General features: G+C 38.2%; 2 protein-coding genes across 3 annotated transcripts in view; both read right to left on the reverse strand.

The window, feature by feature from the left end:
* Positions 1 to 724, reverse strand: part of LOC129453568 (glutamate receptor-interacting protein 2) — a 181,811-nt gene extending 181,087 nt beyond the window's left edge. For both annotated transcript variants that reach the window (XM_073862157.1, XM_073862155.1), the window contains exon 1: positions 479 to 724. In XM_073862157.1, coding sequence (XP_073718258.1) covers positions 479 to 533 — 55 coding nt within the window. In that variant the 5' untranslated portion in view covers positions 534 to 724. The remainder of the gene's footprint in view (positions 1 to 478) is intronic.
* A 1,713-nt stretch (positions 725 to 2,437) lies between these two features.
* Positions 2,438 to 12,166, reverse strand: LOC141359539 (protein SEC13 homolog). The gene is made up of 9 exons (XM_073862166.1): positions 12,004 to 12,166; positions 11,529 to 11,573; positions 11,012 to 11,127; positions 9,548 to 9,699; positions 9,308 to 9,441; positions 9,061 to 9,194; positions 7,879 to 7,999; positions 6,507 to 6,653; positions 2,438 to 2,712 (listed from the first exon to the last, which is right to left on the reverse strand). The coding sequence occupies exons 1-9, from the start codon at positions 12,004 to 12,006 to the stop codon at positions 2,602 to 2,604; spliced, it is 963 nt and encodes a 320-aa protein (XP_073718267.1). The 5' UTR covers positions 12,007 to 12,166; the 3' UTR covers positions 2,438 to 2,601.
* Between the last annotated feature and the right edge of the window lie 49 nt (positions 12,167 to 12,215).

The raw sequence follows: 12,215 nt of genomic DNA on the forward strand, positions 1-12,215 counted from the left end.
TCTGTGGTGATGAATGACAATATCTTTAGGGACGGGCTTTTGTTGTGTCATGGGATAGCACAAAAATAAACATCAATAGGTAACTGGCAATACATTACCAATTCAAATGATTGTAAATAAATTTCTGTTTAATAATTAAAAATAATAATAATAATAATATGATATTATGAAAATTTGCCAGATAAAAATGACACTTTTTGCTCATCATATGCAGCTGGGTTTTTGAAGTATTGTACTGTGAGTAATAAACAACTCAGTTTGCTATGGACATAGAAAAGCAAAGCAAAACAATAGGGCAAAACAAGGCACTTCATCCACACGTGGGTTTACATCACCAAACGCAGTCACTCGTGGTAAATTCGCAGCACTGATCTCTATTACGCACACCATAGACGTTCATTTGGGCATATTTGCTCATACACTATCTTAACCCAGTATGCATACGATATCATTTAAAGCCAAAAATCCCATTTCTTACCTTCGTCGTGCATTTTCTGCAGACAAAAAGTCAGATTTCTCCTCCAGCTTGGCATGTCAGATAACTGAGAGTAATGCGTTACGCGGAGAGATCCAGTCACAGATGTGATGATGATGCGCAGCAGACGGAGATGCTTTGGAGATCAGGTGTTTCGTGGACAGATCCTATGGTGTAAATCCTGTAGTGTTCACGCACTGGTCCATGAGCGAGCATCAGCTGTCATTCCGGCTCCAGATGAGGACGCGCAGCGCGCGGCGGAGACCCGAGCGCAAATGACGCACGTGTGTCACCGCCTTCACCACACTCTCAGAGTCATGCAATATGCCAAAACTCAACTGATTATCCATTAGATTTGTTTTTGATATTTCCAAAAAAAGTAAAGCCTACCGTAGACTGCATATTTAAATGCACTGTACATATTAGAGACGACGGGGCAAGTTGTCACAGACTGTACATGACTATTAAGACTACACATTCATCACTTATATAGCATTGGTTTTTAATTCTACTGTTAAATCTTGACATTCTTTAAAATATTTATTTAAAAAAATCTGTCATTTCATTAAAATAAATCCTATAGTTTGCTGCATAACATGAACACAATAAAACATTACTTACTATAGGATGCATTTAATCATATAAAAAGTTCTGGACAAACTATAGGCTAACTTTTGTACTAAATGCAAGGTTGGGGCAAGTTCTCACAAATGTTTTATATGTTCTAATGGAGACAATTTGTTATTTTCTGTATTATTACAGTCAGATGTATGTTACTTTTTGTGCTTATTTAACAATTTTAGGTCCAAATTCAGTGTACTGTGACACAAAATATTTGTATATTCTTTTATGCTTGTACATAAAATATCCATATAATCTAGTATTTACCTGGTGCCTTTAATAACTTAAATATAGTAACTTAAATAATGCAAGAGCTGAATTATCCTCACACTTTTTGTTAGTTAGGGAACTCAAAGTCCCTTTAAAAACCCATAAAAATACTTTCATAAACAGTTTTAAAAAATCATGCAAGGAGAATGCTGCGTAACTCAAACTTCTAAAAAAAAAAATCAACCCATTAATCTGAATGACATTTCACTTGAGCTTGTTAAGAGACCAGCACATGAAGTTTATTTTCACTATCCAGATCCAAACACATGACTAGAAGCCAAAGGAACATTGGCAGGCCTTCAGTTGATCTCTCGAACCCTTCGGCATCTGTGCCAAGTTTTTATGTGAGGGATAATTTCAAATGACAGCATTGGAAACAAATGCCATAGTACGTTCACGCTGGTAATTCAGATGGGGGCGTTTATTTTGGACAGATGACCGCAGGTGATGCCATCTGTTTGTGTCCAGATGTTGTTTTATAGCGGTTGAGGGATTGTAAAACTTGTAAAACGAGGTATCATGAAGCTGTTTGCAACCCAGTATCATCTCTGATGTACTTTCTTTTGATTGACAGTAAGAGAATTGACACAGACTAATTCAAACACCTTTTACAGAAAATATTATATTGTTGTGTATCTTGTGATCCATGCCAATGAGTACAAAATAATATAACCATTTAAAAAAAAGGAAAGAATTATGACTTTGGACACCAAATGTATCCGCAGTTATATAATCACCCATAGGACAGGACTGAGTTTTATCTATCAGAAAATGAATCCAGTACGCTTTTAAAAATAAGAAATATTTGTAAAGTCATCGGAAAAGAAAAGTTTAAAAAGTGAAAGAAGAATTATGCACAATAAATAAGACCAGGAAAGTAAATCTGGGACATAATCACAAGAATAGAAAACAGACTGATAGTAGAAATTTTTTTATTCTTCAATGGTTTTGCAGATCTCCACGGTTGCCAGTACATCAGGACCAGCTTTCATTTAGTTTAATACACAACATATTACACAATGAACTATTTTTTAAACCATTTATTTTCATAAACCATACAAAGAAACAAACATTTTGTTCGGACATAAACTAAAACTTAAGTCCGACAGAGCAAAATTTCAGATTGGTTCCAACACCTGGAAATCTGTGGGCGATAGAAGCACTTAAATCTTTTATGAAAAGTCTTTGAGAGTTGATAGGAGTTGGCGTTTGGAGATTGGAGGAGGTATTGAGCTTTATTGCTCATTCTGCTGGTTATCTGTGATGGAGGACACGGCTCCCTGTCCTTTGTTGACGTCGCTGATACAAGCCCACTGTCCTTCCACAGACTCTTTCCATAGGGTCACCTGTAGGCAGAAGTTAATAGAAAACCTCACATCAGGTCACATCAGACACAACATCTTTCATTCAACTTAAAGGGCCGGGTATACCTTTTCCCGCGGCCGGCTCACGCTTTACAAGTATACTCATTGCGGCTATGCATGAACGGCCGCGTTCGACACGTACGCAATACAAATTATTTCTTATTCAAAATATTACTCTACCAGGCCGTCAGGGCAGGACTGATTCTCAACATTTACAGTACTTAGATAAAAATTAGGATAGATGAAGAAAAATAGTGAATCCACAATCGCAAACAATGGTCTCAAATTTTGGGCAGCACACGGACGGTGCACGCGGACGACCGCGGACCCTCCTGATGGCGAAAATTACGCGATATGGGAGGTGCGATTGCCGGGAAAACACACACTATTCGCCTCAAACGCGTCTTCGGCCAAGTTGAAAATATTAAATTCAAGCAAAAAAATTACATGACACAAAGTTATAAATCCTGCGAAAAATGTAGGGTGAGGAACGCGATGCCCTGCGTTTGGTGTATACGTAAGCATAACTGTGGGTTGACACCAGATGTGAGTTCAACAATTTGCGCAAATAGATTACATACAAAGTCAATGCAAAGACGAGACCAGACACGTCCTCGCTTGGGGCGATGCGAATGACGAGATATGGGCGACAAGTTTGACGCGAAAACACATGCTATTCGCCTTAAACGCAAAATATTCAACTTGAGCTAAAAATTAGCATGACACGAAGTTAAATCCCGCGAGTAATCTAGAGCGAGGAACGCAATGCCCCGCGTTTGGTGTATACGTAGCATAACTGTGGGTTCACACCAGACGCGAGTTCAACAATTTGCGCGAGTAGATTACATACAAAGTCAATGCAAAGACACGATCATATGCGTCCTCGCATGTGGCAATACGAATGACGTAATATGGGCGGCGCGTTTGCCGCAAAAAAACACTCGCTATTTGCCACAAACGTGATTTCAACCAAGTTGAAAATACTTAACTCGAGCAAAAAAAAATTGCATGACACGAAGTTAAATCCCGCGAGTAATCTAGAGCGAGTAACGCGATGCCCTACGTTCGGTGTATACGTAGCATAACTGTGGGTTCACACCAGATGCAAGTTCAACAATTTGTGCAAGTAGATTACATACAAAGTCAATGCAAAGACACGATCATATGCGTCCTCGCATGTGGCAATACGAATGACGTAATATGGGCGGCGCGTTTGCCGGAAAAAAACACTCGCTATTTGCCTCAAACGTGATTTCAACCAAGTTGAAAATACTTAACTCGAGCAAAAAAAAATTGCATGACACGAAATTAAATCCCACGAGTAATCTAGAGCGATTAACGCGATGCCCCGCGTTTGGTGTATACGTAGCATAACTGTGGGTTCACACCAGACGCGAGTTCAACGATTTGCGGGGGTAGATTACATACAAAGTCAATGCAAAGACACGATCAGACACGTCCTCCCGTGGGGCGATGCGAATGACGGGATATGGGCGGTGCGTTTGCCGCAAAAACACACGCTATTTGCTTCAAACGCGAAAATATTCAACTTGAGCTAAAAATTTGCATGACATGAAATTAAATCCCGCAAGTAATCTAGAGCGAGTAACGCGATGCCCCACGTTTGGTGTGTACGTAGCATAAGAGTGGGTTCACACCAGACGCGAGTTCAACGATTTGCGAGAGTAGATTACATACAAAGTCAATGCAAAGACACGATCAGACACGTCCTTGCGTGGGGCGATGCGAATGACGAGATATGGGCGACAAGTTTGACGCGAAAACACACGCTATTCGCCTCAAACGCAAAATATTTAACTTGAGCTAAAAATTTGCATGAGAAAAAGTTAAATCCTGCGAGTAATCTAGAGCGAGGAATGCGATGCCCCGCGTTTGGTGTATACGTAGCATAACTGTGGGTTCACACCAGACGCGAGTTCAACACTTGTGCAAGTAGATTACATACAAAGTCAATGCAAAGACACGATCAGACACGTCCTTGCGTGGGGCGATGCGAATGACGAGATATGGGCGGTGCGTTTGCCACGAAAACATGCACTATTTGCCACGAAAACACGCACTATTCGCCTTAAACGCATCTTCGCCCAAGTTGAAAATATTTAACTCGAGCGGGGAAAAAAATTGCATGACACAAAGTTAAATCCCACGAGTAATGTATAGCGAGTAACGCGATGCCCCGCCTTTGGTGTGTACGTAGCATAAAAGTGGGTTCACACCAGATGCGAGTTCAACGATTTGCGCGAGTAGATTGCATACAAAGTCAATGCAAAGACGAGATCAGACACGTCCTCGTGTGGGGCGATGCGAATGACTAGATATGGGTGACAAGTTTGATGCGAAAACACGCTGTTCGCCTCAAACGCAAAACTATTCAACTTGAACTAAACATTTACATGATACGAAATTCGATGCCGCGAGTAATCTAGAGGGAGGAATGCAATGCCCTGCGTTTGGTGAGTACGTAGCATAACTGTGGGTTCACACCAGACGCGAGTTCAACGATTTGTGATAGTAGATTACATACAAAGTCAATGCAAAGACACGATCAGACACGTCCTTGCGTGGGGCGATGCGAATGACGAGATATGGGCGGTGCGTTTGCCACGAAAACCCGCGCTATTCACCTCAAACGCGTCTTTGCCCAAGTTGAAAATATTCAACTCAAGCAAAAAATTCGTATGACACGAAGTTATAAATCCCGTGAAAAATCTAGGGTGAGGAACGCGATGCCACGCGTTTGGTGTTTGTGTAGCATAACTTCGACGTAAAGTTGCAGTGTGGGTTTTTAGTGACATCTAGTGGTGAGATTGCAAATTGCACCCCTTAATTTCAAAACGCTTAATGAAGGAGACCTGCAGTGTATGTTGATAAAAGTGCCTCATTCTAAGGTAATAAAAGCAATACAGTTTATTATTTAAGGTCTTTATTTTAACACTACTGATAATATAATTATGAGTATCACATTGCATTTCTGTCAAGAGATCCTTCTAAAAGCTAAAAGTCCCTGCACAAGAAATAAATTACAAAATGTGAAAAACATGGGTAAGGGGGCTGTTAAGATGTTTAACTTGCCATGATGAACATTAGAAGAACAACCCATTATCTAGCTTCAGTCACAGCTAAACCATCTAGATCCCATCTAGTTGGCATATGATAATTACGGCAAGCCAACGAAGCACCAAATGTCCTTGCGAACATTAACAAGGAAATCAAAATAATGCCGTCTTTTGCATTTCAATGCTCTTCTGTATTTAACCTCTGCTTATTTTCTAACCTTTCTGCATTATTTATCTGACACACTGCATGTGGTTTATAATGGTAATGGTGCGCTCATCTGTAAATAAATGACCCGGCGCTTGTCGCTTTGAATAATTGGTAGGCACGAAAGCAAACAAACCGGTCCCGAGTCATATTTTATAGAAGTGCAGATGGATTTCCTAACACCAGGGCTATGCTAGGTGAAATAACCCCAGTCATTAATTCTTCAATGTGAAAGTGCTTTAATACCCAAGCTCTGTAAAATGAGTAATGGCGATGGGTAAATCGCTGCCTGCAAACTCAAATGACTTTTTTCCTGTAATCCCATGGGATGAGAGCCAAAGATGGCAAAGTTTCATGGTAGGTATTAAATGAATCACAAAGAGCTTGTCAATGAAAATGAAAAGCCTGGCGTGTATTTACAAGAGGTCATCGTTTTCTATAACTTCAGAAGTGTGAGAGCTACGAATAACATAAAAAAGTAAATGTGCACGTACTTTGTTGTCCCCGCCTGACACAGCCAGGATGTTTCCAGTGATGGACCAGCTCACATGCCACACCACGTCGTTGAATTTGTGGAGGAGTTTAGCCGTCCAGGTGTTGCCTGTCGGGTCGTCGCACGTCCAGATAAACACTCGACCATCCTGTAGGGTTTCAAAAGAACTTAGTAAATGAAAAATTCTTTACGTGCTGCGTCAGACATAAAAATTCAATATTAAAAAAATAGATATATATGTCTGCGGTCACCAGCGGTTACGGGTCATCTAAAAATATTTTTTGTAGAACATTTCTTTATTGAAATTTTACCAAATATTTTAAACAGAAAAACCCCAAAGCCCAGGCAGGATTTAAAAATAAAATAAGTAAATATATAAAACACAAATCAATAATTAAATAAAATTTAATAAACCACAACTTACATTCTATAATTTCACACATCCAAAGCTTCTTCAATATCTCAATTTTTTCCAAAAATATTTTTAATAATATTCGGGTTGCATTCGGTCGGGTCGTCTGAACTATACTTTGTCATTTATATACACACCCCACACCCTTAGTTCCTACGTCTATTTCCCCATGCCGCTACGATGAGCATTTACTCCTTTAAAAAATGCACGCCAGAAAGCAGGTATGTATATGTATATGTATATGTGTGTATATATATGCCTGCTTTCTGGCGCGCATTTATATTATTATTTTTTTTGCGGTTGCATGTATATGTAGAGCATTTACTTTTAATAAATATATATATATATATTTTTTTTTTTTTTGCGGTCTGAGTTGCATGTATATGTAGTCGGGTGCGGGTTGTTTATACATTGACCCGTGCATCACTGGTATGTATGTATGTGTGTATGTATGTGTGTACATGTGTATGTATATTTATATATGTATATATATGCATGCGTATGTGTATACATGTATATACAGTATGTATAAAAAAATGTAGAGATGGTCGCTTTCGAAGCACACTTCATTAGGCTTCGAAACTTTTACCAATCTTTTGTTTCGAATCATTGGTTCGGAGCGTGTTTCAAATTGGCAAAGTCACATGATTTTAGCAAACGAGGCTTCCTTACGTCATAACTGTTTTGAAACGTTTCGAAAATCCGATGGTTCACCACTAGGGGGAGTTGATCAAACATATTTTAATAAAAATCTTGCTATTATTTTGTAAAAAAAAGTGTAAAATGTTTGGACGGATCTGCTTTTACACTATTTTGATCAGCAGGTGTCGCCAGCGTTTTTGGCGTTTCGAACGCTTCGAAAAACTGAATCAATTTTCGAAGCAATTGGTTCAATTGATTCGAAGCTTCGAAAAGCTTCGTTTCTCCCATCACTAAAAAAATTACAGTTTGGTGCCTTTACCTGAGAGCAGCTGGCAATTGTGCTAGTCGGCAGACCAATAGAAGGAGCCCAGCCGACGTCTCTCACCCAATCACTGTGAGCCTCCAACTTCTGGTCCTCTTTCCACTGGCCATCTTCCTCTCTGTTAAAAAACATTGTTAGTTAAACTTCAGTGATAGTAAATCATTAAAATTTTTAATTAAATATACTTTATTTTTATCTATTTATATGAAAACAATTCAACAAATTAAAAATATATAAATTTATCTTTAAAACAAAAACAGTTTACTAACAGACCAAGTAAACAAAAACTAATTTTATTAACATATAATCTCTACACCACCTTGTACATAAATTAGGACTGTCAAAATCGCGATTATTCGCATACAAAATAAAAGTTTGTGTTTGCATAATGTGCATAATGTATGTGTATAATTATTATGTATATTTAAATACAAACATACATGTATAAAGGTAAGAATTTTTTAATTTATGTATATGTTTTATTTATTTATATATAATATAAAATATATCAAAATCTAAATAAATACGTATATACATGTAAATGTTTCTTAAATACATACATGCATGTATAATACAAAATAACCTATATTATGCAAAACATACTTTTATTTTGTATGCGATTAATCGCGATTAATCTTTTGACAGCCCTAATATATATCAAACGTTATACTAACTTAATAAATGAAAAATCTATCATTGTTTTCTCATCCTCATGTTGTCCTAAACCTGTATGAGTTTATTTATTTTGCTGAACACAAAGGAAGATATGGTTTGTAACCATACAGTTTTGGGGCACCATAGGATTTTGTGCTCCTGTTTCCTGCTTCATTACAAACTTCTTCCATCGTGTTAAACAGAACAGAGCAATGTATGCAGATTTGAAACAACTTAAAGGTGAGTAAATGATGACAGAATATTTATTTTTGAGTGAACTATCCCTTTAAATATGCTAAATATAGCTTAACATGCTCCATATGCCAACATTATGGCTACTAAAAATATTAATATACTATATACGTATATATTTCAAAATCAGACTACTAGCATTTAAAATGTGACTAGTTGTATATATGTAGTAGCACAAAAAGTTTGCATTACAAGACATTGAGAACATTGCGTTGAAAGCTGACAGCAGGTGACCAAAGACAGCGAGCGCTGTAAAATAAGGGCAGCACTCACTTCCACAGCTTGACCAGATTGTCGCAGCCTCCAGACACAAATCTCTTGATGTAGTTGGGCTTCTGTCCTGATGGCTGCTCGATCAGACTCCCAGGGACGACAGCTGGGGCCCAACTCACTGCATTACAGCCAATCTGCCATACACAAAAGAAACTCATGAATGGCACATAAAAACAAAACTGTGATTGGTCGCTTAAGTTCTCAAATGATGAGCCACCTAATATCAGCTTTGATTTAATTTACTTACTGTGTGTGCATTGTTGATCTTCTTAATATCCCAATGGCCATCACCAGAACATGTTAACACTGAAATGGCACCATCGGAGCTGCCACAGGCCAGGATTAAACCGAAGTCATATGGTCCCCAGCAAAGAGAATTCACTGCAAAACAAAATTATTTTTTTTATTTCAGACCTGCCAGTTTAAAGGAAAGCAATGTTACGCCTTCACGTTTATTACATACAGTAAAACAAATATGAGAAGTTACCCGATGAGTCGTGGCCGGTGTATTCATACATCTTATCCCAAGTGCCATTCTCTTCTTTCCAGATGATCACCTTCCTGTCATAGGAGCAAGACGCCAGGATGTTGCCGTACATGGGGTGAGCCCAGGCCACCTGCCACACCGGACCCTCATGTCTGCCAAAAAAGATTACACAAGTGACTACTAGACATATTCAGAATACATTTTGACATCTTGAATTAATGTGCAATCCGACATGCTGTCATTCCTGGATGTTTATTCAGAAATGCATCTGACAACCTTGGTGACAGCTAGTGTGCAAACTTTGCATATTCAAATCATACCATCATAATATACACAAGCTTAAATCCAAAGGCATCAAAACTTTGGAAAACAAAACAGATCTTTTGTGCTTTTTCATAAATGACAACTTTGTCAACGCAATCTGCGTTTACATCGATTCACGAAAACAACTAAAACGTTGTATTATCTATGCTAGGCCAGTAGTTGGCGATGTTGCTTTGTAAAGAAACACTACAAGCCTGTGCACATACGCATTCTTTTACAGAGCGATAAATACAAACAATTAAGACAGCGAAAGCATCAAACAGTTTTGTTTACACAGACGATAATTTAGGTTTATTATTAAAAGTGACCCATGACTACAAACCCGCAAACTTCTCGTCAGAGAAGCGTTAAACAACTCATTATCTTACAGGGGACATTTCACAAGACTTTTTATAAGATGTCAAATAAATCTTTTGTGTCCCCAGTGTACGTATGTACGAACTTTTAGCTCAAAAATCATATAGATAATTTATTATAACATGTTAACATAGCCACTTTGTAGGTGTGAGCAAAAATGTTTTTTTCTTTTTAATGCAAATGAGTTGATCTCTGCACTAAATGCCAGTGCTGTGGTTGGATAGTGCATATTGAGGGGCGGTATGTTCTCCTTCTGACATCACAAAGGGAGTAAAATTTCAATTACTATTTTTTCACATGTTTGCAGAGAATGGTTTACCAAAACTAAGTTACTAAGTTGATCTTTTTCACATTTTCTAGATTGATAAAAGCACTGGGGACCCAATTATAGCACTTAAATGTGGAAAAAGTCAGATTTTCATGATATGTCTTCTATAAGCAGCACGAACACAGTCCTGTAGGACGCCATTGTTATTATAGCTTCGAAGTACTCGTGCACGCCTACACACACATAATACATATGCGAATGACGGATCACACTTTCACAGACTAATATTTATATATTTAAGTCATTTACACGCAAAAGGTAATGCCGTTTGCACTTTGAAACATTTGCAGTTTTCAAACTTTGTGCATTTAAGACCCTAAACATCTTTCAGTTTCATGTTTTCTGGTTTTGGTTAAAAATGTGTTTGTGTAAACGGCTCCTAAAGGTTTAGGTTTGTCTCCCAAGGATTGTTATCACTGTATTTGAGGACACAGAGTTGCCCCTACACCACTTACCCCCTCAGATCAGCCACAAGTATCTGTCCACCGTTCTTGACGTCAAAGATCTTGACGGAGCGATCGGAAGAGCAGGTGGCCAATCTGGTGCCATAGTAGTCCATCTGAGCATCATGCTGAGCACAGAATAAAGAACCACAGTTAAGATTATGATACAAATGCTAAAGATGATAGTAAAACACCAACCGTGTTATTAGTAGACGATAATGTGGATCTGTCATTTAGAGGAGGTTATGCGCATCTTTAAATAGATAGAACCCTAATGAAAAATCCAGATTAAGCAGGTGAGCTGGTTTTGCTGGTGTAGCAAGATAGTCTATCTGTGTTTTGGTCACTTTTTAAGCTGGACTTAGCTGGTCAGGCTGGAAGACCAGCTGACCCACCAGCATGACCAGCTTTGCCAGACTGGGAGGACGAGCTTGGACCAGCTTAAACCAGCTACCAGCTTATACTGGTCTTAGCTGGATTTTCCAGTAGGGAACTGTTAGGTACAATGTTTAAATGTCAGGATACTCACAATCATGTCCTCGTGTGAGGTGTCCACTGTATTAATAACAGACACCTGAAAAATACAAGATCACAGATACACTCAATGTCAGCTTTTTGGCAAAACAAGACTTTTTAACTTAGAAACTCCAAGTGAATGGTGACGTTATTAAAACCTGACTAATATGAAAAACCTATACGCTTTATAAATGTACATGTGTAAGTTATACCTATTTAGCATGGTAACATCATGGTACATTTCTAGTTTAGTTTAGTTTGTTTTGTATGTTCCTTGTTTATTGTAAATCTATCAGATCTGATCATCTATCCTATTTACCGTTGTATATTAATTTTGTTTGTTAAACAAAAGAGATCTAGCATGTTAAAAGTCGTGTAGAATGAATGAAGATTGTTTTGATGTCCAGTTAAATCGTTCATAAACTCATAAAAGGCTTTAAACAAGTATCCGTCATTAATAAATAAACACTAAATAATATACTACTTACCATTTTGTGTGTTAATCCAATTACCTTCTTAAAGATATCGTATAAAATTATCTGCGATCTTTATTACTGCAGTTGTTTCAGACGTGGCAGTCGGACCGCCGGTGCGGACTCTATTTCCGCTGCGAAACAATCCGGGTAGAAACTAGGAACGCAAGAAAGGTTCCGCTGTCGAATCACACACACGTGCTGCCATTCGCGTGCATTCCAGCAAG

This window comes from Misgurnus anguillicaudatus, chromosome 23 (genome assembly GCF_027580225.2).
Source record: "Misgurnus anguillicaudatus chromosome 23, ASM2758022v2, whole genome shotgun sequence".
Lineage (NCBI taxonomy): Eukaryota > Metazoa > Chordata > Actinopteri > Cypriniformes > Cobitidae > Misgurnus > Misgurnus anguillicaudatus.